Genomic DNA, 27329 nt, shown 5'->3' with positions numbered 1-27329 from the left:
ATTTTCTATCAATAGAAGGGTGTTGCACGAATGTACTTCCAAAGTAATGGCCCATAGACCTATATCGATCATAGAGAAGAAATCCTGTAAAAAAAGAATCTTATTTGTACAAATGGTACTTCAAACTTGGAACGAGCATGAAGAAATTAACGATACTTCTTTATCTTTTGAGTTGTTTTGCAAGATCTATGTCACCGACCCATGTAGCTGGGATAAAACTGAATTATTGTAAACCCATCTAATCTCTCCTTTTCTTTTTCGAGTAGTTCAATGTTATCAGCATAAACACACTGGAATTTTTTTCTCATCTAAGCTAATATACAAATGAAAAGCTTTCTAGATCATAAAGGGTTCCAACCAACCAATCTATATCACTACCAAGTACCTGATGCTATATGAATCAATGCATCATGGCATAAGTGTGGAACATGTAAATCCCACCATGGTTACAAATTGAATCAGAAGCTATAAGAATCAATTCATGGCACCGATGCCATGGTTTTTCATCGTTTGATTCCTACCCGCTTCATTTTTACATGAAACTTAAAACTGCAATAAAACTACCTCAGGTGATACGACTCCTCGTAGCTTTGCTAAACATGGGGGGAAAAAATTATTTGACTGTTGGTGTAACGAACTTTACAAAACTCAGCCATGTTGGTAGTGGTGGTAAGAATATTTACACACCTCAAACAACCTTTGAGAAAACCACGTATCCCTTCGTGCCCAGAACCACACATTAATTTGATGTTGAGCAGTTGGAATTCGCTGATTCGGTTTTGATTACACGGGTGTTGTATGATCCACAAAATCCACACTTATGATACAACCAGTGAAAGTGTGATGTTCCCTTTTTACCACAGTCATTACACAGAATATCCTGGATTACAAAACTTCAGTAATTAATATTATCCTTAATAAAAAATAGGAGGCTCAAAGAAATCCAAGAAAATTAAGTTAGCAGCATACCTGACAATGATCCTTGTATTCTTCTGGAAGCTCCTCGGCAGACAACAAAGCATCAAGCATGCCAAAATAAACCTGAATGGGTTAATAAATCATTCAGAGATCTGCAACATAAAAGGACGGAAAGAATATCCCCATATTCTACAAGAAAAGAAAGTACAATGGTAAAAGACCTGATATCCGCGTGCACACAAAAAAAAAAAGTTCAATTGACATAATGTAATCACTGAGACTGAACAGACGAGAGTTGGTTTAGTCCACCCGACCCACCCCCACCCCACCCCACCCCACCCCACCCCCACCCCCCCACCCCAAATACAATTAAAAAAAAAAAAATGGACGCATACAAGCATGTGCACACACACCCACACAAATTACTATTGAAGATATATGAATTGGTTGAATAAGCCAGCCCATACATAACTTGAACTGCAGCCTTTGCTTATGTACGCTGATCAGTTTGGCCTGAATGCCTTCAAGCGGAGGTCATTCATAAAATCTAGATTTGAATTAGTGGGCAAAACGGCCCATGATATTACGGATCTACCATATACATCTATCCTTCATATAAATGTTCACTTGTCTGTCTCAACATGAGGAACAAAAAAAAACCTGAATATTCTGACATCAATATCTGAATGTGATATTAACAACTGCCCTACTCAAATAGATCGTGCAAATATCTGATTGGGTGAATGATAAAACATCAAATAGCACCCACTATAGAAAGGAGGAAAAAATACAATTAGAAGTGAATCAATCTCCCAATTATTATTCTGAAGTTGAAAGAAATGCAACACAGGGAAGCCTTAACACTTAAAGTCAATGACAATGCATAGACAGAGAGAATAAGGAGAGACGAGATAAAATATTTTCTCTTGTCTTTTCGAGAAAATTTGACAGAGAAATCTCTTACCGCCATATCCCCCAAAGATTTGCTACATATCGGACAAGTGTAGTGACTGCAAGTGTATGCCTATTCACAATAGAAAGAGAATCTAAGTACAAGCTAATCATTGAATTTTCTTGCATTAAGAGAGAAATTTAAGGGAAAGACAGTTCAAACCCTTTTCTTCTTTTTTTTTTTTGGGGGGAGGGGAGGGGAGGGGAGGAGAAGAGGAAACAGCAGACCTTGAAGCAGGCTGAATGCATGAAGTGGCCACATGGAAGGGCTCTAACTGTTTCCCTTGATGTGAATAAAAAATCACAGCAAATGGGGCAGTTTGTTTCCAGGCCTTTCTCTCGACACTTGTGGTCCACTAATGACATCCCCAAGCAACAATTGCATGTCATGCAATGAAAGAAGTCGATGCCCAGTCCCTTCCCAACACGGCATAAATTGCAAAAGGGGCAATGGTATACTGTCCTGGATGAATGAACAGAAAAACAGAAATACACACATTCAGTAGTCAAACAAGAAAGTATTTGATCCTCGAGCATTCAAGTATTCTCAAGTTTTAAAAGATGAAGTCAAAGAAGAAAATTTAGGCATTCTGTTTAATGAACCTCCTAAAATTAGGCATTCCTTGAATGCTTTGTGAACCATAGTTATCAATGCGCCTAGGTGACAAAGGCACCACCAGCGAGGTGCCTAGGTGACCAAGGCGCCAATCCAGGCAAATCCGCCTGGATGCCTAGGCGTTGCCTAGGTGACACCTTGACAACTATGTTTTGAACTAATCAACAAGAAGGTTTTCTTGATATTCAAATGGTACAGCAACTCCTTAGAAAGGCAGTTGCCACCTACTACTGCAGTGGTCAGACGTCACCTTCGAACCCACTAGGGACTTCCAACAGATGACCCCACTGTGAGGGGGAAAAGAAGTATTTCTATTCTCAAAGGTCATACATACTCTTACAGCAAGATAGATATACCATGTAGTCTCCAGATGGAAACTAAGCCTTGTTGGTCAGAGAAAAGAATCATTGATAAAAAAACCAACACAAAGAAATGGCATTACAAGGGTAGGACCAATCCTAGGTTACCTATTATGCTATTTAACTGCATCAAAAGTTCCACATTTTTAGACGTTGGGTTTCAATCTGCCAACTCAGAAGCTGATGGGCTGCATAGAGGGGGTCTTCATTTCATCTGAATGTTTTTAGATGTTGGTTATCAATTTGCCAAGAAATACTAGAGAAGATTTATATTCGGTCTCATTTCATCTGACCCTTTTTAGATGTTGGATATCAATCTGCCAAGAAATACTAGAGAAGATTTATATTTGGGCCCCCTATTATACAGGCTAGCATCTTAGGGAGTCTTCATTTCATTATATTGCTTGTTTTTTGTTGTTGTTGTATACTATGTTGTAATGTTGTATCAGTATTAACCTTGCTCTTCTCTTTTCCCTCCTAAGAAAATCTTTGAATATATCCCAAAAAAAAAAAAGGGGAAAGGGGGGGGGGGGTGATGAAATATTCCAGCAACAAGAGAGGATGGCCTGTTGTTTTGGATTTGGTATAGTTTATTGGGTCCAATTGAAACTATGGTTTAAGTTTTGTTTAAGATAGCTTAATTTGATTGCCCACAGGGTTATATGGGCAATGGGCTATGGGCTTAGTATTTTTGGGTTTACTATTGTAATGGGCCAATACTATAATCCTAAATATTAGGGATTTGAGTGCTATACGGGATTAAGTAGTTGGTTTCTATTTTGGTATTTATTTATTGTTTAAGAAGATTTGGAGGAGATTTGCAGGGAGGATATTCTAGAAGATTGAAAGAAGATATAAATGGGCCCCATGTGATTTGGGAGAGGAGATTATTTATAAGATTGCTGACAGGAATATTCTTAGATCCCTAGTTGGAAAACCTGTTTTTCGACTCGAATTCCCTCCTCAAAACCTGGTGAGTTGGGAAGTCAAACCTGGTCAGCGCATAATTTTTTTATTATATTAACTAAAATACATATGATATAATATATGTGATTGTATATTACACAAATCGCTAAAGACCGCTGGATCGTGTTCCCACCAACATTGAACCTGTCTATTGGTCATGGCTGTGGGAGAATATATGTACGAGACATTGAGAGTTCAGATCTGAGAGAGTCCTGCCGGAAATCAATTACAGCCCAGCAGCATGTCCATCACCAACCGAAGAACATAACTGAAGGATAGTGATTCAAAAGCTCCACGAGGCCAGCCTCTTCCTATCTCTTTCTCATCCTTCTTTCACCATGGTTTTTGTCACGCCTAAGCAACGGCCCAAATCTGGTGAGCCCCCGAAAGTTGGGTAAGAAACAAGAGAGGCATTGAGGGGGGCATCTCTTTAGTACAACATTGGTGAATCCAAATGGATGGTTCAGATAGAGGGGTTAAACACTGATCAAACTTGGTCGAGTTTCAATCGACTTGTTAAGAACACTGGGTCAATTGTGACTTAGAAAAACTTGGACCAAGTTTGGTCATTTTTCTGACAAGGTCTACATGACTCTTGACCAGGTTTTGCTATTATTTTTTTTTACTCAAAAACCTGATTTTCCAACTATACATAGATCTACTACTACTTTAGTTTCAATTTTGTGATAGTTCTTTTATTGTAGTTTCTATTTTGTAATATATTTTGTTTCTAAATCAATAGCATTCTAGGAGTTCCTATTTTGATTTAATTTTCATGTAATAGAAATTAGATCTTCTTTCTAGAAGAGTTGCTAGTTTTTAGAGTTAATTATTTTGCAATAGAACACATATAATAAATAAAACAAATAGGGCACAACCTCCAACAATTGGAGTTATTCAGAAATTGGGTTTTCCTCTTTTGGGTCAGTGATGATGATGTTCCTTGGATTGTGGTGATCCAGCTCCAGCCCTATTGTGGTGAAGCAATAGGTTGGGATCGGTGGTGATGCCCTTTCTATGGACCTAGTGGTGATACTAGGTCATACCCCTTTTATTTCTTCTTTCATATGTGTATATAAGAAAAAAAAAATCTATTATCAATATTGGTTTGTCCCTATATGCTCCCATTGCAATTGACCTCTTGTTGGCTTTACTGGGTCGAGATCAATGCTGCATTATTTAGTATCAAAGCTAATAAGGGATAGTAGAGTTTTTGGATTCTACTTTCAATTGGAGGATGATCATGCGGATCTGATTCAGCATCACTATAAAACTCGTGGATGAGTTTTTTTTTTTTTTCTCAAGAAAGGGAGAGTTGACGCAAAATTCAAGAAACAAGAAACGATGAGCCTGTTGTTTCAGGGTTTAGTTTAGTTTGTAGGATCCAACTGAACCTACTGGGCTGCCCCTCTATGCGATCCTGTTGCAATTGATCTCTCGCTAGGTTTACTGGTTTGAGATCGATCTAAATTAGGGGGAGTTTTTTTTTTTTTTTTTTTAAATACTAGTTATTATTCAAGTGCAAGCATTGACCAATTAATTTGTTAATTTATATTTAAACTTTTTTCTTTTTTTGCTAACGACGGGTATCATGCCTTTGGGCTAACTAGTCCCGTGGGTCCATATTAGGGGTGTCAAAGGTCCGGTTTGGTACGGTTTCGGTCCGTTTCCACCGGTTTCGGTGTGACTTTGGAACTGACAGAAACCGACCCATTAAGGATTTATCGGTTTCGGTCCGGTGTCGGCTTCGGTGTGGTTTGGGTTCGGGTTCGGGTTGGTACCGGTTTGGATTTATCAGGTTCATTTCGGTTTGGATCGGTTTTTTAAATCGGTATGGAGCCATTAGGAAACAACCAAATGTTGAATTGTTGAACTTCGGTTTCTTAAATCGATTTGTAACCGAGTTGGTTTTGGTTTTGGTTTTTGGTCTAGTTTGGATTCGACTTTCCATACAAATGTATACAAAACTATGCAAATTTTGATTTTTTTAATGAATTTTGGAGTGTTTCGGTTTCTTCCCAGTTTGGTTTCGGTTTCGGTCCGGGTTTTGAGCCGGTTTCGGGTTCATCCGGTTTTTGGTGCGGTTCGGTTTGGTTTTGGGGTTGCAATACTCGAAACCGAACCGAACCAATAAGGCTTCGGTTCGGTTCGGTCCGGCCGGTTTTACCGGTTCGGTTTAGGAATTGACACCCCTAGTCCATATTGACCCCACAACCCCATGGACCGGGTTATACCGGGATTGAATGAGAACCATTCAATTTTCATTGAAAGCATATATTTAGATTTATTTGACAATACCAAGATCACATTTACAAAATGATAGAAATCTGATTGGAAAAATTCCTAGATAAGGATAGGGAATTGAGAACTTCTTCCGTGATGAATCTACTATAACAAACCAAAGGAATTTTCAAAGATTCTTTTTTTGCACTAAATTTCCACGAATTTCCTTCTATTGCACTTTCAAATTCAATATTTAGATGGGCTACAGGAACCCTCTAGAAGTTTTGAAATCCCATAATGAAGTAATGTTACCAAGTAATAGCATATTAAAATTAGGCCTTTTCAGTTATACAAATATTAAATTTATGAAAATATTTGATTTTTTTTTTTTTCATAAAATCTTTTCAACCAAAAGGCATGTCTAAGTATTGCGCTGGAAAATTATGCGAAGGAACATCCTTACACAGCATCTAAGGTTGAATGTTATGCATTTGGGTACAATTTTTTATTTCTTAGCATGTAAAAGAGATTCCTTAAATAGAAGACATCTTTTATAAGTTCACATACGTAACCAATAAAGCAAAGGTTTTAATTAGAAGAGAAAAAAAGGTTTAGATTTTTTTTTTTGTGTGTGTAGGGGGGGGGAGGGGATTCTGAGTTCTATATCCAGATTCTAGCATGCACATCCATTTGAATGGCTAAAAGATATCCAAGGGACAAGATTTGTGATGAGAATCCCCTTACCTTTCATCATCAAAAAGTTTGCAAATATTGCAATAGTGTTTTGCCATTGAAAGTCCATTGCAAGATGGTGTTGTGCAAATTGCTCCAACTGGCTGAATCTTCAGGCAGGACATACACATCATTTCTGATGTTTCTTTCCTGCAAATAATACCAGGATACCAACTATTAAGAACAGAGGGGGCGGTGGGTGAAAGAAAAGTTCCGCATTAACTATCCATAAAGAATTCCAGAAAGTTACCTATCCATTGAATGATCACTGACTTTATCATGGCAGAACCTGCATGTAAATAACTTCCCGCAGCAAGCAGAAAGGAGTTTGCAGTTTCTTTTGTAATGCTCACACCCAAACACTCGTTTCTCTGGATCCCGAAATGATGGTGAGCATCCGGGCACATCTTCACCATTCAAACCTTCCCCTGTTCCTATTTGAGGTAACTTCTGCTGAGCTGCTATCCATCGACTAACAGAAGGAATAGAATGGTTAAACTATGCAGGATACATGATCCAAGATATGATTAGACACTTAGGAGGTGTGAAGAAACATACCTAGTCATAAGATTTTGAATAAGATATGCTTTCCTCCTTGGATCAAGCGTCGAGTCTCGAGAAACCTTTCTTATCTCTGCCTCAAGTTCACTTTGATTCATCCGAAAAATATCTTTCCATCCAGGCCTGAACATCAGATCACTCCGGTCAAAGCTTTCTTGCATATCAGCACCTAAAGGAGCATAATAATATAAATGCATTAAAAGAGAAAATTCCAAATAAAAACCTAACACAAAATCAGCATGGTGTAATCAGATATTGTTTACTTTATCCCAACCTGTAGTCCATACAAGCACCAACAGAAGCAACGGAAGAAGTATTTGCACAAACCTTGTTGAGAAATGTCAATCTCGGATTTCTCTTTCTGCTGAGATGCCACAGGAGTCCCTTCCCACCATTCATTAAGCCACTCACTGAACATTGTATTTTTTGTTGCCTGCTTCCAAGTGTCCATCATATTGTTTTGCTCTTCTTGACTAAGTGCTGAAGTTACCCACGGTAACATTGACTGGAGCACCTCTGCACCTGTAGTTCCAATAATGCAGCCAACAATTTTTTCTTGTTCCTCCACAGAAAAGTGTTTGTCAAACAATGGCCATAGCTCAAGTTCTTCCCTAAAAACATGTTGATCCAGTGAAACTCTTATGGATTTGCACATGCCTTGAAGCTTCCTTGCAAGCTCATTGTGTTTTCTAATAAAATCAGAACCCAGACCAGCAGAAGAATCAGAGCCCTCAGATATATTGGTTCTGCTCAAGGATTCATGAAGCTGTGAAAGCTCAGAAAGAACTAATGAGATATCCTCGAACAATTTTTCTTCCTGTTTGTGGTCCAGAGTATATGAGTGACTCACGTTATGTAGAGCCTCCTTGGATTCCAAAGCTGGGAAGACTATGTCATCCTCAGCATTGCTATGAGCTCTGTAAAGACCCCACAGTAAACGAAATCTTCCACTAAATTGCCGAAGAAATGTCTCATCGCAACCATTAAGCTTGCTAGATTCAACATCTAGATATTCCAAATCCTTGAGAATAGCTTTATGAAATTTGAAAATGTTATCAATAGGTCGTGATGCACAAGCAACACCAAAAGAGTTATTCTCTGTTTCCCAAACAAAAAGACTGGAATTAAGAGATGGAGCAGAAGGACTGCCAGACAAGGTACGCAAAGAAATTGTGGCTGCAAGTGAACTTATTCCCCGGTTGGCATTGGTAACTCCCAAACCAGGAACACAACAAGCCTGATTACTACCAGATGGTTTACGGTTGTTTACAGTTTCAATATTATTTTTGCATGATCCCGAAAAATTGCTACGTTTAACGGGTCTCAGTTCATCATCTGAGGGATTTGATGCGGGTTCCCCCTTGGTAGAAAATGGAGAGGCACATGCATAGCATGGCTGGCTGATATCTTCTTCAGTTTCAGTGAGCTTTTTAATAGGACAGCAACCAATTGTACTTGAAGACAGACAAACATCCTCTGAACGACCCTTGCATGCCCAACCAGAGAAAAGTGTGACCAATGCCGTGTCAGATGCCGGTGCTGTAACACATAACTACACATAAATTAGAAATGTACAAAAATTACTGTATGTGTAGCCGTAAGATTTAAAATGCCAAAGACAATGCACACACCTGCCAAATGCATATTTCGAAGAAATGATCTGGCTTCCACTTCAGTTAGTGATCCTACAAGCCATGGTAAGACACATTCTACCAATTTCAAGGGCATCACACATAGACTCTGGTACATAAGCTCTCTCTGCTTCTGGGGGCTATAATGCTTTCTAGCAAGTGGAATGACCTACAAATGCAACATAATTAATGGACACATATAAGAGACAAAAAGGTAATGTTCAAATGGAATGCCAAAGCTGGCCAGAGTTTAAAATAGGAGTGCTTCTTTAAGGTTCTCAGTAATGGCTTGATTTTAGGGAGTCCAGAATCTACAGATGATGTGTGATCAAGCATCTGCCTCTTCATAATGTATCTTGCAATAATTAATACCCAGTAGGTTCTCCAGACCACTCTATGCAGGATTTGTGCATTACTTGAAAATCGTTGCATAAAACCACTAGAAGAATACAATATAGACCAAAAAATAAGGCTGACCTGTACTTCCTCATCGTGGAAGTGCTTCAGTATGGTATCCATTATTTGATCAGCATGTGCACACAGCTTTGTGTAGAACTCAGCTAAAGTTGAGGTGGCACCAGCACTTTGCATGCTTTCTATCAAGCACCTAAACTTATTAAACTGACTTGCTTCTTCAGCATGTTCCTGGGCAAAAGAGAGTTCTCCATCCACAGCAGGGAATATAACCTTGTCCTCAGCAATACTGCAGCCAGAGTGGCAGGAAACGCTCACTTAAGAAGATGCAAGTGAATATAAAAAATCCAAGAGTAGCAACAGAATGATGTCTAAAATGTAGTTACTCTTTTTCTCTGTGACAAGCAAAATCAACAGGAACCACAGTTAAACAAAGAGTGAGAGGCACACAGGGATAACATGATGACATTTTGTAGGTGCCCATCTAGTCCATAGAATCATAGTCGTCAAGGCGTCCAGGCGCCTTGGTCACCCTGTTGTGTGGCCTTGCTTTTGGATTCCCTACAATGCCTTGAGTCGCCTAGACACCATGAAAAATATGCATACGATAATCGAACTTGGTTTTTCTTGAAGGTAGAGGTGGTTCCTCAGATATTAAACCATGGGCTTCAACAAGAATCCAAGCCTTTGTAATACTATGGCCTAGCATATCTAGGAGTTGTGCTGAGACTTACTATTCCTCATTTTTGTGTTCGGACTGCCACAAGCATTTACCGATTTGCAATCAAACCAAGGAGTTATAAAGGGAGAAATATGTTTATTTGTCATTTTCGGGATGAAATTTAACCACTCCAAAATAAAGCTTAAGTTCTGAAAGTAACACTATACATTTTGAAGGCCCTCATACTTTGAGAGTTGGTCAACTTGTGCACAGAAAATTAACTGCAACAAAAGCAAGATGATGTATTGGATACCTATGAAAGATGCAAACTTCAGCAATAAATTGCAACCTCTCATTGAAAGCTGATAGATCAGAAAAATCTCCAGAAAGTTGTATCTTCTTAGCCTCCTCTGCTATATCATTCAACTCTCTTCTTATAGCATTATGCCAAAGCAATATTTCATTTATTGGATGCACATCAGTAGAATCAGTAACATCACTCTTTGAATCCAGATATTTTCTTTTCCCAATCTTGGAAGATCCACATGCACAGGATCCTTGCTCAATCTGATCAATTGACATGCCTAACTCAGAATCTACAGAACACTGAAGCTGGGAATCATCTTCACAGTTTTTATGAATACCGGATACCTTTTTCCCTTCCATCCATGTAAATATAACCTTCATTTAACACGAGCTGTAGTCAACCACAATGTAAATTGAAGAAAGCACAGCCAAACAGAATAGATACTATTTGTAGAGATACAAAAGAAAGTTCTCATGCCAAGATTGAAAAAATTACTTGTTGAAGAAGCTTCTCTTCTGGGACTATCTTGCACAAGCACTTCAGCATATCTTGATGCTCATCGGATGAAATAGAAAATGAAAGCCAGGGAAGGAATTCTGCCATCATATTCACAGGAATACTGCACAAAAATTGCCAGACTAATGAAGCCTGCTCCTCAAATGAGAACTTTTCAATGAGCAAGGGAAAGACCTGCCATGGCCAAAGACAAACTGATATTGCTCAAGTTCATTTTTAAAATGAGAGCTCAAATAGTATACATCTACATTTTCATGTGAGTAAACGGGACCATGATGGAGATTTTTGAAACATATCAGCACATGGGGAATCTTTACTATCACATAGCAACGTGATATATGGAAGCAGTAGAAGATACCCATCTAAGAACTTTGGGTACCAGTCAAAACTCCAGAATATATTTTGTTACATGTGTTCCAATATTAAATTAAACAGATAACTCTACGCGACCAATTATTATTTAATTTCAACGTTTGTTCTTTTAGTGCTCAAGTGCCAAAGAGGAAAAGACCTCTTGGCAATTTGAAATCTAGGTATCCTTCACAGCTAGATAATATGCTCATTGTATATTGGGAAAGATTTATTAAGTGTGGATAAAGCATACCAGTGCCTGTCGCAGAATTGCAAACCTTTTGCACATAGACATTAGAACATATGTAATTGAGGTATGGAAAGGATATACTTGGAAATGAATTTACAAAGATATTGAGTAAAGCATATAAGTAATAGTCTCAGAACCAAGAATCGCCCGCAAATAGCAAGTAAAATCTAGTTACTCAAGTATGGTGAGGATGTGACTTCATATGTTGTTTTGCACTTTATAGTCAAGGTACCAAATATGGGTATAAAAACTATTTTGAAGGGTCATTAATCCATATAACTAGAAAAAAACCATTGATATGGTTCCTTATTTTTCCTTTTCTCTTTTTCTTTTTGGGGTGGGGTGTGAGTATAGTGATTTTCTATCATCCTCTTGAAGAAGGAAATCTCATCCTCCTCTTGGGACTCTTGGGAGAAAAGGAATGAATAGGAAGTTGCCACCTAGATTAGGGTCCAGGACCCTAAAACAAAACATGATTCCACTCAATCTGGTCCGACAATGAGATTGGGCTAGGGTAAAGTTGCATAAACCAGTCTTCCTATTTATTTGGTACTTTTATAAGAAAAAAAATGGGCGTGAGTCTCTCGCCATTGCGGGGTCTGGGGAGGGTCATAATGTATGCAGCCTTACTACGGAGAGGCTGTAACCTGAAGGTACTTTATAAGATAATAAATATTTTAACCTAAACTTTCATACAATATCCACAAGTAAGATCAAAGAAATGATGATGAGGAGATTAAAAAAAAAAATAATGAAATTGGACAGGAAACGTACCTCTGTGCATGCTCCATAAAACAAAGTTAATGAACATAGTATATATGAAAAGAAAGGCAAATCACTACTGTTAAAAAAAATAAAAAATGAACCCCATACATTTACTGAAACTTGTGTGATTAAGATCCATCTATAAATAAGGCTTCCCCTCATCACCTCTAGATTGTCTGCTCACCACTGCACCCCATGTTAGACCTCATGAAAAAAAGGTTGCAGCTCAGGAAAGCAAACTTCTCTCCTATGCAGGACCCCTCGTGCATCAGTGCTCCAATCTTGGTACCTTTATTGGTTGGGTCTCTTTGTGCTTTCTTAAGCCACTATTAAGGCTGTGGAATCTCTTATTTGTACCTTCCTTTGGAAAGGGGTGGATAGTGCCTAATTCCTCCACCTTCTTAGATGGTCTTCTGTTTGTCTTCCCAAATCGAAGGTGGCTTAGGCCTTTGTAGAATAAAAAATGTTAACTATACAGGAATCCTCAAGCTTATTCGGAAGCTTGCCTCCCAAGTAGAAAAGCATCTGGTCTCCTGGGTTCCTCCAAGTAGAAGAGAATCTGAGTCTCTTGGGTTAACTCCTCTCTCCTCTGAAAGGACTCCCTATGGACTGTCCCCCCTATCTTAATGCTTCCTAGGTTTGGTGCAATATCCTCCTTGCTAGGCCTATAGCTCTGGGTGCCATCTCCTTCTCCATTGGAGATGGCACTACGACCTCTCTTGGCTTGACCCTTGACATCCTTCAAGCATCCTCTCTTCCTTGGTATTCGTCAGAACCATCTACTCTTTTGGCTCCCTAGAGATACCCATGTCTCCTCTTGGTCTGATCTCCCTCCCCTCCCCCTGGCCACCGTGGAAGAGTCAATAGAGTCTCTAGGTGCCCCTCATCTTCTGGCCTTTTTAGCTCCTCCTCTGCCTGGGATCTTGTTAAAGCTAGAGGCCTTTTAGTTCCATGGAGAAATATTGTCTCAAATGTCACATCCCCTGTGATGCAGTTGCACGATGGACTTAAGGAAAAAAAAAATCTTTCGATTTGATTTTCTTTTGTTTTGGAAACAATTTCTTTTTAAATTAGCTAACTTCTAATTTTAGAATAGTTTCCATTTTTAAGTAGTTTTCATTAATTGTTTGATTTTTCCTTTATATTAGTCATGTAATAGAGAAGAACTCAGTTTTGAGAATTTTGAAGTTTGAAGAATATAAATTATTAAGAGTTTTGGTATGAGAACCATGGCTGCCGATTCTCCCTTCTTCTTCCTCTAAAATTTTCCAATTTCTTCTCTTCTTTCTCTTTTCATTCTCTTCTTTCTTGTATTATTCTGGCTTCCTTCTCTTCTCCTCTCTATTGTTACTGTAGTTACTGTTCTTTTCTGGTTTGGGAATACCCTATTCTGGGCGAAGGTTGCAGCCAATGGAAACTGGGTTCTGCTCCTTTGTGGCTCACCTATTTGAGCCAAGGTCTTGAGCGAAGGGATCCCTTTCATAGGCGACTCCACCCATTGAATCTTAGACCAGAAGCCCTACTCTGAGTTGAGAAAACAAGCTTGCAACTGGACAGCTAGAAGTTCTACCGCCTGGTTTATTTCTGGTTCTTACCGCAGCCTCCCAGCCAACAGATCCAAGGGGTTATCTTGCGGGATTGAAAGAGCCTCCTATTGAGAAGCTACGCCTGAAGTTTCATGGCCATCGGACAAGATTTGAAGGAGTTCTCTCCTCTTTCGTTCCCTGGTTTTTTCCACCCCTGTGATGGGTGTCGTGAGGTTGAAGACAACCTCATAAAGTGAGTGTTTTAATTTTTTTTTTCTATTTCTTCAAGTGCCCTTACCTTTTATCCTTATTCTGGTTTGTCCTGATTTTAAATTCTTTTTTCCTAATTTGTCCTTGGCCATACGTTTGTTTTTTCCACTCAAGTCACTTTTGGTTTTCCTTAGGTTAAGTTCCATTTATTTACAAAACTGCCACCTTCATTGGAAACTGCAGCTTAATTACAATTCTGCCATTTAGTTGAAGCTTTATTTCAATACAATTGTTATTGGGTGTTGCCTTTGTTTAATTGAGTGTTTAAGTGGGCCCTAAGCGATCCGAATTCCGACTTTTGGAACCCGGATCCGCATCAAGTGGTATCAAAGCAAATTTTCTTGCAATTTCTAACCATGGCAAGTCACATCACCAATGCTGAGTTGCACAAATTGTATCGCGAGTTAGCCGAGAACCAACAGAATACTGATGCTAGGCTCGAGAGGACTAAAGCCAAGTTTGACAAGTTTATGGAAGAGATGACTGCCTTTATGAAGAGGTCCGACAAACGAGCTGAAGAAGGATCCTCTACATTACCTCCGCGGCTCAACACTTTACAGATTGAAGACACACCTCAGAGGCAGCAACTTGATCCTGTTGTTCCCCAGGATGTTACCCAACAACTTTCTGACAAAGATTATGGCATCAAAGTTGAGGTTCCCGCGTTCAGTGGTGAAAAGGGACTTGAGGAATTTCTTGACTGGCTTACCAAAGTGGAGAGAATTTTTGCCTATAAATCTCTTCCAGACGTGAAGAAGTGTGAACTCATCATCACCAAGTTTATTGGGTATGCATGTTCATGGTGGGATGATGTACTACATGCAAGGTTTGTCAGAAGACTTGGACCCGTTACTAATTGGGAGGTCATGAAGCAGATCCTGACTGAAAAATTTGTTCCTCTTAATTATGAAAAGGTAATGTTCCATAAATTACTTAACTTGCAACAAGGGAACAAAGATGTGGATTCCTACACCCTCGAATTCCACAAACTGTCATCAAGGTGTCGACTTCAGGAGACAAACCAGCAATGGGTGATGCGTTATATCAGTGGGTTAAGTACTGAGATTCGACTTGATTTGGCTAACACTGATTTCAGGTCTGTTGATGTGGCAGCAGCTCATGCCAAGACAGCTGAAGAGAAGTCCATTTATTGGAAGGGTATGCTCAAGACTTCTTCAGTTTATAGACCTCCGCCACGCATGGAGGAAAAGAAGCCTGAAGCTAGCAGAGTTGAAGAAAAAATGTCAAAGTTCAACAACGATAATGTTGGGGTGAAGAATATCATATGCCATAGTTGTGGCGAGAAGGGTCACTATTCCAACAAGCGTCCCAACATGACTCGTTCTGTGAACGTAGTAGAGAAGCAGCCGACAGAGAAGAGTGAAGATGAATCTCATTTATATCCTTATCTCCTCGAGGATGATGATATTGTCGCTGATGAAGATGAAGATGTAGAAGCTCATTCAGCTAGTTTTTCATCCTTTTCGAATAGACTAGTTGATAAGGCTCCTCTCTTCAGACAAAATGATACTCTCCTGCACGGCTCCAACCATACAGATGTTCATGCAGTTGTTGATACTGGGGCAGAAGCAAACTTCATATCTGTTGAATTAGTTCGAGCACACGACTTTCCACAGAAGCAGCTTTTCAAGAAGATTTATGTGCGAGGTTTTGGACCCACAGCTCGAGAAGAGGCCACTGCAGTTGTTCGAGTATACTTACAATTTGGGCCGATATAGTACCATGTCACCTGTTTGGTCACCCCATTGGCACATTGCGACATTCTTCTAGGGCGACCTTAGTAGCGACATGCAGGTATTCTCTATGATGGTGCACGCAACACCATCAAGGTGAAGCAAGGAGGTCGTATGTACTTAATGAGGTCACACGCATTATCAGACATGCCACGTCGTCGACTGACTCTTGCTCTAGTGACACGTCAGCCTACCCTCCCTCCTCTTGGTGTTATGTTCCCGTCTTCTGCTTCGAGATACGTGCCACCTCATCAACAAGCAACTTACAAGGGTATCTTAGGAGCACGACCTAGCTCGACGGAGTTGAGTTCTTTTAAGACCTGGAGAGCTGATGCAGTTGCACGATGGACTTAGAAAAAAAAAAATCTTTTGATTTGATTTTTTTTTGTTTTGGAAACAATTTCTTTTTAAATTAGCTAACTTCTAATTTTAGAATAGTTTCCATTTTCAAGTAGTTTTCATTAATTGTTTGATTTTTCCTTTATATTAGTCATGTAATAGAGAAGAACTCAGTTTTGAGAATTTTGAAGTTTGAAGAATATAAATTATTAAGAGTTTTGGTATGAGAACCATGGCTGCCGATTCTCCCTTCTTCTTCCTCTAAAATTTTCCAATTTCTTCTCTTCTTTCTCTTTTCATTCTCTTCTTTCTTGTATTATTCTGGTTTCCTTCTCTTCTCCTCTCTATTGTTACTGTAGTTACTGTTCTTTTCTGGTTTGGGAATACCCTGTTCTGGGCGAAGGTTGTAGCCAATGGAAACTAGGTTCTGCTCCTTTGTGGCTCACCTATTTGAGCCAAGGTCTTGAGCGAAGGGATCCCTTTCATAGGCGACTCCACCCATTGAATCTTAGACCAGAAGCCCTACTCTGAGTTGAAAAAACAAGCTTGCAACTGGACTGCTAGAAGTTCTACCACCTGGTTTATTTCTGGTTCTTACTGCAGCCTCCCAGCCAACAGATCCAAGGGGTTATCTTGCGGGATTGAAAGAGCCTCCTATTGAGAAGCTACGCCTGAAGTTTCATGGCCATCGGACAAGATTTGAAGGAGTTCTCTCCTCTTTCGTTCCCTGGTTTTTCCCACCCCTGTGATGGGTGTCGTGAGGTTGAAGACAACCTCATAAAGTGAGTGCTTTAATTTTTTTTTTTTTCTATTTCCTCAAGTGCCCTTACCTTTTATCCTTATTCTGGTTTGTCCTGATTTTAAATTCTTTTTTCCTAGTTTGTCCTTGGCCATACGTTTGTTTTTCCCACTCAAGTCACTTTTGGTTTTCCTTTGGTTAAGTTCCATTTATTTACAAAACTGCCACCTTCATTGGAAACTTCAGCTTAATTACAATTCTGCCATTTAGTTGAAGCTTTATTTCAATACAATTGTTATTGGGTGTTGCCTTTGTTTTATTGAGTGTTTAAGTGGGCCCTAAGCGATCCGAATTCCGACTTTTGGAACCCAGATCCGCATCACCCCGCCACTCCTTCATTATTTGGCATGCTCTCTCCAATTGTCTTCCAACTCAGTCTTTCTTAATCTACAGACACATCCAGGTTCCCTCTACTAGCTGCCTCTGTTAGAATGGTATTAAAGATGCCAATCATCTCTTCTTCTCTTACCCTTTTGCCTCTTCTGGATGGAAGCGTGTTCTCCATTATTGTTGGCCCTCCATAAGGACTGTTCTCCCCCTTCGGAGGGAGTGGATTTGGGTTGATGTGACATTTGTTGGTAGCTCTATTTGAGACTCCGCCGGTAAGCTTGATTTTTGTGCCTCCATCAATCACATTTTAATGAAATGGAAGGAGTTCCAATTCAAGATCCTTTGATATGATTTGGAAATCCATTTTTTTTTTTCTTATGTTAGTTCTTAGCTTTCCATCCTTCCCCTTCGCCTTTTAAGGGACTCCCCCAAAAAAGTGCTTATTGTCTCCTAGGGTTTGCCCACCTCCATTTTGCTCCTCCCCCTAGTTGCTTCAGCAATGTAGCATTGCTTGTTCTCTCTCCCCCCCCCCCCCGGCACCTTTTTCCTTTGGGTTTTGTGTATTTTTCTCTCCTCTTCTAGTATTGAATTATTTATTCATCCAAAATATGATCCATCCATAGAAACGGATTTCACTGATTTGTTGTTTTCCTTCTTCTGTTACTATTTTTTTTTTGGTATTTGCACGGATAAGGTTGAGTTGTTGTTGTAAAACGCAACCCAAATCTATACAACACAACACAACTTAGCCTTATAACAACTGAATGGGATCAGCTACATGGATCCAAGGGCAAAAAAAAAAAAAAAAAAAAACCTTTTGTACATCCCACTCACGAATCAACAACCCGGATTATAGCCCTCCAAGTAGCTCTGTTCGATACCACACTTGGGTGAAGACTTAACTTTTGCATGTCTCTTCTTACTAACTCATCTACGGTCATTTTTGGCCTACCCCTAGCCCTTTTAGCTCCATCCATCTGCATCTGGTCACTCCTCCGTCCAGGGGCATCCAAAGGCCTCATTTAAACATGCCCAAACCATCATAACCGACATTCTCTGAGCTTATCTTGAATTGGTGCAATTCCTAAATCGGTTCTAACTTGGTCATTTCTTATTCTAACCCAAATATATACTAAAACCTAATGTAAATTTAAACTGAGCCTTAACCGGGCCTACATTATAAGATATATGCCTAAGCTCCTTTTCCAGAAGGAGACATCAGCCCCCTCGAAAAATCATTTTGTCACACTTTATACTCATGATTCTTTGGTTTCCCACCCCTACACTTCTTCACAATGCCAGCATGAAGACAAGGTGCAATTGACATACCACATTCCAGGAACAATGGCCATCCTAGGCCCAAGAGCCACACATACATGTGCCTCCACAAGTGTCAAGGCTGTGACAGCTTGCCATTGCGTAGGATCTCCTAGTTGACTTAAAAAAATATGGTTACAACACATACTCAACTCCAAGAAAATCAACCTCCCAAAGGAGGACATTCCCTACTTATAGTAAAGAATTCACGACAATGATCATTAGTATACAACAAGAAAACTATGTACACTAGTTATTAGGGAAAAAAAATTAATACCTGCTCCTCTTCCTTTGACATGTGCTGACTAACTGATGTCTGGAGGGCTCTTGTGCAACAAGCTAACTCTCTCCAAAAGCTTTCATCATTTTTTTTCTTTGAACTTAGCAGCTCAAATAACTCATCAAAAAGATCGCTCTCTCCCTTGTGCTCAAGGGAGTATGTTTGTGCTACATTCTTCACCCGTAAATCAAGAGCCGGAAAAATGACCTGTAGTATCAGAAGTAGTAAATCATTGCAACTCCTAGTCAATAACTAGGAAGAGAAAAGATATTTTTTTGACAATTGGTACTTTTCCTGAAAAAAATATCAATTGGTCATATTTTTCTTTTCAAAGAGCTTGAGGCAATAGACAAGACTTCTAGGTTTTGATTTCTGAATTTTGACATATTTTACAAATACACTGCTAGTAATGTACACACATACTAATGTTCATCACAAGTGCAGGGTGTTGAGCAGTGAACAACAGACATGATCAACGAAAGCTAATAATTTACCTTTCCTATTGGCTGAAAACTATTGAAACACAAAATTTTAACTTCAATAACATGACTATGTAACAGGTTACCAAATTTTATCATATCAGACACCTTGAGCTTTTTTCCTGATGTTGATACATGTGCTGATGCAGCTCAAAAGAACAAGAAGGCCAATAGCAAACCACGCCATTGGACTGGTCCAAGTATGGACCAATATGTTTAATTTTAAGTCTCCAATGGGTTATATGGGTCATGGGGTAAGTATTTGAGATTTTGTGTCATAAAGGGCCCATTCTATAAGCCCAAATATGGCCGTTGTGAGGTCTATAATAAATTAGAGATGTTAGTTTCTATTTTGGTTATTTTTCTTGTTTTAGTAGTCCTAGAAGGGCAGGACAGGTGTTCTACATTCCAGCCATAGTTTCTATTTTGTAATGTTCTAAATTGTTTCTATTTTGTGTAGAGATTTAAGTCGTAAGGGATTCATCCTTTACCCATGGCTCAAAAACTCAGCGATATCTTGCCGAAATCTCAGATATTTTGGTGTTTTTTTCAACCAAAACAAAATTTCATATGAAACACGAAAAGACACAATTTCGGTCCAAAAAATGCACTACTTTGTCGAAATTTTGGCTATCTCGGTCATTTCGTTCACTCATTTTGCTAATTTCGGCAGCCTTAAGCCCCCCAAAATGGCCAAGCAAAAAACAAATGGAAAAATTACATTGTTTCGGCGAAATCTCAGTATTTCAATAGTTTTGGATTGACCAAAACAGTGAAACAAAACGAGTTTTTGAACCTTGCCTATACCATACATAGGGGTTTCTTATTTTTTCTATTAGGAAAGTTACAAATAAAGGAAAGCAGCCATAATCCTACCCTACAACTTGGGTTATTGAGTTGTTTGGCTATTGCCTCTTTGGTACAGTGGCGAAGCTGTTCCTTGGACTGTGGTAATGCAGCTCTAGCCCAGTTGTGGTGATTCAACAGGTTGAGATTGGTGGTGAAGCCATTCCTGCAGGCCTGGTGATTCCAAGGTCATATAACCTTTCTCTTTCCTTCAATTCTGGTTTCTATTTTATTTTCCTCCTTTTAAACCGGTCCCCGACGCATTCTATTGTGTTTTCCAGCTGTGTCTTGATTCTGAAACTTAAGTTACACTACTGTTGATCATCTATCCCTGTTCTGATTTGAATTCTTCCATGTTAAGCTAAGCCTGTGACGCTCTATTTCTTTGATTTCTGAGTTTAACAAAGCCCTATCATGACAGCAGATCCAGCCACTTGATTGGGGTAAACTTTGGGTTTTTTTTTTCTCCTCTACAGTATCCATACTCTACCTGAACTTGAGGACAATCAGCGCCACTGATCTTGAGTTACAGGTTCCCTTTTCACTTCTAATTTATGATTTATTTATTTATTTTTTTTTTTTTAATTTCTAATTTGTTAAAACTGATCTGCAGGCTCCTAAACTAAATTTCCACTTTTGGAATGTTTCTATTTTGATTGGTTTCTAAATTCTGAGTCTGGTAACTATTTCCTGTCAACTACTAATTCTGTTTTGTAGAAGTTTCTATTTTCTGATCACTGCCATATCTCCAGATCCATCTGTTGGATCTTCGCCAAACTTCGAAGGATTATTCCAATCATCTATGTGTTACTCAACCAGGTTTTCAAGGCCATCAGATTAGTCCATCTCAAGTTAATAAAAATCTCATTATTCTGGTCCTTAGGTTGTGTCCTGTGATCCTTACTTGTGGTTTGCATCTGAGCCTACTTTTAGGTTAACCAGATTGAATTATATGTATTTGCAAAGACAATAGCTTGTGATGTTTGTCCCTCTTAAGTGAGACACTTCAAGAAAATTAAAGGATATATGGGTCACGTCAACCAGCTTACCTTCCATCTGACCAGATTCTAGCTTGGTCTCGAATGCCACAATTGGCTCAATTTAGTACCGTTACATGTTTGCGGTTCAGAACCTCCAAAAAACCTAGGTCATATCATCTCATTTTTTCTGGATTGATGTTTGGTGTGGTGCATCCGATTGTTACTGTCAGACTCTACAGTATCAAGGGTCAAGAGTTCAGAATCAAGACCAGAATTAGAGGCGATTCCGTTCCGGATCAGCCAGAATCGGGTTGAATCCATAAAAGAAGACCCTAAAATCAGCCACAAGTCACCCCAAAATCAGATTCCATACCATTCTGGATCAGCCGGAATCAGGATCCAATTCTGCTGATCAGATTTCAATTCCTCAAACCCTGACTGGTATGATTGAACTATGATAAATCTACGATACAATCATAGGTATGAGAATGGTTTTTTATGTTGGGTCTAAATGGTAGATAATAACAATATGGGAAAAGGCTGGCACGCTGCAGGGGTGCCCAGCCTGTGTCACCCTAGAGCCCTTCCCTTTCGAAATGACCCCAATACCCCCTCCTATCCCCCCCCCCCCCCAACCCCCCAAAAATAAAAAAATTGGTTGAGCCGCTAGCTCTAGGAAAGCTAGTGGCATGCCCAACCGTCTCCCTAACAATATATTAATATAGTATATTTAGTTTTATAACAAGTTATTATACCTTTTGTGAGGATTATTTCCAATAAAGTAATTCATATTCTTTATCAGGTATCTTGGGAGTTTAGAAGGAAGCTTGACCATCTCATTTGGTACCCCCACAGATCCACAAGAAACCTCATTTAGAAATTGATTCACCACAAATTTTAAAAAATATACTACTTGAAAGCAATTCAAAAACTATGGATTGTGGACTTGTATCAATTAAAGTTAAATCTGGCTACTCTGTTCATTCGAATCCAACCTGAACCTGAACCTGAACCTGAACCTAAACAATTCAATCATTCTCCTGATTCTTGACTGAAACCTTTGGTCTTGTCAGAATCTAGTATTCGAGACTCTGATGCGGCAGAATCTCCATCAGTGTTTGCAAGCCTTCAATGAGAGAAATAAGAGTAAATTTCAAGTAGGGTCCCCCCCCCCCCCCTTTCTCTTTCTTCCCCATCTTCTCTTTCTTAGGTTAGGATACTTTGGGTCACTTTTAAATAAGAAAGTGTTAAACTGTACTGAGTTTATTTTAGCTAAGGAATCCAATTGATCTTGAGTTACTTAGTTTAGATAAAGTCTTATCTAAAGGAACCAAGTTGAGCTGGATATGTGGTCAGTTTTGTTTTCAAAATAAACACAAAGTAGTCTAATTAAGCAGACTACCAGTCCACACATTTAGTGTCTTTATTTCTTTGTTTTTCCACTTACTAAGTTCTTTTTAAGGTCTATTTATATACATCACTCGGTCACTGCCTGCAATTAATCATATTTTTTTTGATATCTTGGATTCAGATTAAGGATCTCTTCTTGAAGGCCATGGTAGGGTTTACCTACACATGTTACTGCTGCTGATCTACTGCTATTTTCCTGCAGTCTCTGTTATTAAAACAGTTCCATGTTGCTTGCCAATCCAAGATTCATTATACAGGGTTATATCTTGGGCCCATAACCTGCAAGATTACATAGGCTCTCAAATCTATTTGCATAATTAGGGTATTATTCATGATCCCTGTCACACTTTAGATTTGGAGAAAATGGGGCTTTTGAGGTTTCTGTTGTCTTTTCATCCAAAACCTATATTAAATAATCGAAATACTAATGCAACACAGAAAGGAAATGCCACACAACTACCAGGCCCGATAACAGGAAGTCCTCACAAGCATCCAAATACTAACTTCCCTTGTTCCCTTTAATTTCTGAAAATAAACATAAAGTACAAAAAAAAATACCAAGTAAAGAGAAAGAAATAGGGGATTTAAAAACTTATATATATATATATATATAGAGAGAGAGAGAGAGAGAGAACTCAACAGATATCTTGGGGAGCTGTGGGAGAGATAAGGAGGACTGTTAGAATAAATTGTGTCAAGGTTGTAGAGTATGAACTTTCTAGTAGGATTACGAGGTGCATGCCAGGCTTATTAAAAACAATTACTAGAGTCGGAGAGGACTACAGTACAGGGGTCAGGATTTATGCAGCTAAACCCAAATGATTGAGAAAATGATTATCTGTCATCTAAATGGATTAAAGGAATCATATCAAAATATATAAGATTCCAAACCACAACCCTAAAGTACCATGGGTGTAATATTGTCAAGAAGAAGCTAGATTTGGAATTAACTCATACACGGTTTTTAGTATGAACCTCAAGAAGGTTTGGTATGTAAGAATGCTTCTTTCCCTCGTGTTCTTCTTCATGCAAGATGTATAAAATGTCCGGGTTATACATTTGGATTCTCGTGTCAACTAATGTACTACTTCTCATGCACTTACAAAAAGGGGCTTGTATTATCAGAGCTCATATACAGAATATTACAATGCATGCACCCATCAAATATAAAATGATACTATGTAACACAGGAAAATAGAATTGAAGGATCCTATTGTACTCTAAAGCACCACCATATAGCAGAAGAACAACTTCCAGAATGAAAATTTTAAAAAGTTTACAGTAGTTATGGGACCACTGCAACATCAATTAGACAGAATCCAGGAATTACAGAAATAGAAGATAAAGAAGAGGAAAAAATAAGAATAAAGAAAAGGCCGCTCACGCTTAAAAAATAAAAAATAATTATTAATATATATTTTTTCTCCTAATAAGGAATGATTACACGACACAAGGAGGAAACACGAGAATATAATTACCTCAACCTGTTCTAAATCAGAAAACACGAATTGAAACACAGAAAGAGCAAATTCAGTCAAAACAAGCAATATCCAGCGAATAAAGAACCAGTCAAACGAATCAAATTCAAATTTAAAATAAAAGATAAACAAAAATCGAGCCCTAAGGATCTCAAGTCTCATCTTAAATAATTTGCAAGACAAGCAGGATTGCAGAAACTAGCGAACACACCTCATCTTCCGCATTGCAGTGATGCTTATAGATTGTCCGAAGAAAGTGATAACGCTCTAACAACTGTTGAATATCACCATCCTGGTCAGTTGCAAAAGCCATAGCAGCTCGGTGCAACCCATCGAGTTCCGACCGAATTGCTTTGTGGAAGAATAGAAAAATAAGGATTGGAGATTTCTGAGCACAATTCTTCAAGCAAGGTTTAGAAGAAGAGGAAGAAGGATCCACTGGATTTACAGGTCCGGTAATTAAAGCTAAACCTCCATCTCTGTGTTGAAGACCTGTTGTCAACGGAGTCGCCATTGACGAACATAAAATTCAACCACAAATGGGAAACCAAATCGAAATTGCAGAAGAAGACATTCAAAACCCTAGATTTTAAAGAATCATATATCTCAATCTGTCTTCTCTCCAATCAATTTGCGTCCATTTTCTTCGTTTACGTTCAAAGAGAAACGTAGCAGAGGGAAACGAAGGAGCAACGGATGCTCTCACACACAACGAAAAATTTTACCGCGGTTGGGGAAGAAGGAGAACTGGAACAAGATTTTATACTTGACGCCACGTGGCGTAATCCGCCACGTGTGTAGATGTGATACACATCAAGAAGCGAGAGATATCCGTGAGAACGTGACTGAAACGAGAGATCGGTCGACACGTATGAGTGGCACGTGTGTCGTCTTCCTCTTCAACAACCACGACAAAGGGCTGAGGTGGATTTGTCTTATCATGGCTGGTAGGTAAAGGTCCTCGTAAGCTTCCACTCTCTCTCTCTCTCTCTCTCTCTCTCTCTCAGACGGGGTTTAAAAACAAAAATAGTTTCCCTAAAGAAGGAAAGAGCAAATATAGAGGATATAGGGTAAAATTGTCACAAAGTGTCTCTTCTTGTATACGTGGAAGGGTTAATATTAGGGTGCCAACGGGTAGGTTGAATCGGTTTTGGTCTGAGAATAGTGACATCGAAATTGAATGAAATAAGGGAATTTTGATTTCGATACGATTTGGTTTCGATTTGACTTTGATTTCTTGTATCGATTTAGTTTCGATTTTTTATTGTACTTGGGTTTGATTTTCTATACAAATTATATAAAAACTTGGTTTTTTAAAATTAATTTTAGATATTTTTCGATTTTGGTTCAAATTTTCAGTCGGTTCTAATTTAGTTTCAGTTTCTAGTGCGGTTCGATTTATTATTAAGGTTATAATCTCCAAACTGAAATCGGCTCAATAAGCTTTCAATGCGATTTGATCAAGGTTCATTCGGCTCGATTCGAGACAATTTTACCTTTGGTTTATGTATTGACACCCCTAGTTAATAGCAATGGCTATGACAACAATTCACTAGCGTAGTGGGTGAGATTTATGATGCAAAAAGTCCATGTTGAATGGCAGATTTTGAGTTTAATCTTTTAGATCTTTCCCTTCCCCTTTTCTATAGTATACCCATCCAAAAAAAAAAAAACCAATGGCTATATACCATGATCCATGAGAGTGTAATTTCAATCTTCCCCCGTGAATGGACATAAGGTTGTTAATTGGTTTGATTCTAATTTAAACAGTTTGATTTGGTTCAGCTCAGTTATAATTAACAAAAACCAAAATCGAACCAATTAAATTAGTTTCAAGTTTTCAAATCAATATTGATATCTAATCGATTTCGGCTATTAATTTATAATCACTTTTGGTTATATAAACTGGTTTGTGTTATTGATTTTGTATTATATAGTTCGCAGTCGATTTAATAGGTTTGGTTATTCGGTTTATTCATTTTTAGTATGTATAATCTATTTTATTCGGTTTAACCGTTTGTTTAATTGATTTAATTAGGTTTGAGTTTGGTTTTATTTATTTATATTTATTTTAATTATTTATCAATTTAAATGGTTTAGAATCGAAAGTTTATCGAGTCATAATAAAAAACCAAACCGATTATGTTTTTCTGCAAAATGTAAAATAAAAACGCAGCCGAATTAATTTGCCGAATTTGGTCTACGAAATGTAAAACTAAATCCAATCAAATAATAGTCAATCTACTAATTTTGACCCACAACGGAAAACTAAAACTAAAACAGGAGAGAGAGAGAGAGAGAGGGAGAGAGGGGACTTTCTCTCTCACAAATTTGGGCATTTAACTAAAAATAACTTTCAAAAAATAAAATAAAATAAAATAAACTCTCATGAAAACTTTTTTTTTTTTTGTAAATAATAGAAATAATATAAAAAAAAATATTGAAAACATATGAATAGTTAAAAATAGAAGAAAAAGTCCTAATACATGGGGCTATATTGGTGAATATAGCATTGAAATTTGAAATCCCTTAACATACAGTGTTTTTTTTTCTTTTTTCTTTTTTTTTTTGGGTTTGGCATTGCCACATCATACCTTACGCCATTAGTAAAAACAGATAAATCATACTAGAATACCTTCCTAGTGGGGACTTTTTACTGAGGAATAACATAGTACTCCTTAAGTTAAGAGGTTTCCCATTATGGTAAAGTGGAAAACCACACCAATAAAAGGGAGGGAGCCTGCATCTTGTATGTAGAGAGAGTTAACTATAAACTCCATGGTTCATTATGTAAGAGGATGTGGGAAAGAATTTTCACTCCAGGATTATAAGGATATTTTTTCTCGGCTCTTTAATTCTTGCATTTGAAAGAAACATATTTTCAAAACTGTTGAATTGGGTCAGTCAAACTAGTAAATATCGGGTGAGGTTCCCACGCCACATGTGTGAGTGGAATCTACCACAACACACAATACATTAGAGGAAAATTAATAAAGAGTAAGAGATAGCTACCTAGTTGCACATCCTACGTCCAGACACAGGGGGTGACAAAAAGATCACTTTACCTCTGGTTGGATGCCTGTGTGTCACCCTTGGTTGGTTCTTACGCTCACACAATGGTTATGTTACTAAGTAACAATCCCCAACTCATTATTAAATTAAACAAGGGCATGAGGTCATTGCCTAGCCACATGGCCCTCGCATCAGCAATGGGCCAATGATGGCATGTACATGGAATCAATATGAATGGAGGTTTCAATTTTACATGGGATAAGATGGGAATTTCACACACCCCTAGAT

At 38.5% G+C, this 27329-nt stretch overlaps 1 protein-coding gene across 1 annotated transcript; it reads right to left on the bottom strand.

Moving 5' to 3' along the window:
* Window positions 1-337: 337 nt before the first annotated feature.
* Window positions 338-24775, bottom strand: LOC122086429 (zinc finger protein BRUTUS-like). Its single transcript, XM_042655229.1, has 14 exons — window positions 24241-24775; window positions 18834-19043; window positions 10835-11029; window positions 10346-10713; window positions 9435-9660; window positions 8958-9126; window positions 7654-8865; window positions 7324-7495; window positions 7016-7237; window positions 6778-6915; window positions 2098-2332; window positions 1883-1942; window positions 970-1041; window positions 338-880 (listed from the first exon to the last, which is right to left on the bottom strand). The coding sequence occupies exons 1-14, from the start codon at window positions 24541-24543 to the stop codon at window positions 740-742; spliced, it is 3723 nt and encodes a 1240-aa protein (XP_042511163.1). The 5' UTR covers window positions 24544-24775; the 3' UTR covers window positions 338-739.
* Window positions 24776-27329: the final 2554 nt, after the last annotated feature.

This window comes from Macadamia integrifolia, chromosome 8 (genome assembly GCF_013358625.1).
Source record: "Macadamia integrifolia cultivar HAES 741 chromosome 8, SCU_Mint_v3, whole genome shotgun sequence".
Classification (NCBI taxonomy): Eukaryota; Viridiplantae; Streptophyta; class Magnoliopsida; order Proteales; family Proteaceae; genus Macadamia; species Macadamia integrifolia.
The sequence above is the reverse complement of the archived record's forward strand: the minus strand, read 5'-3'. Positions and strand labels throughout refer to the sequence as shown.

Bases quoted from the DNA above. Each gene is read 5' to 3' on its own strand.
- LOC122086429 (XM_042655229.1), bottom strand. From the start codon at position 24,543: ATGGCGACTCCGTTGACAACAGGTCTTCAACACAGAGATGGAGGTTTA. The intron at 9,661-10,345 runs GTATCCAATACA...CTCTGGCTGCAG, and splicing joins GAAGTTTGCATCTTTCATAG to TATTGCTGAGGACAAGGTTA. The intron at 7,496-7,653 runs GTTTGTGCAAAT...ATGCTCCTTTAG, and splicing joins GATTGACATTTCTCAACAAG to GTGCTGATATGCAAGAAAGC.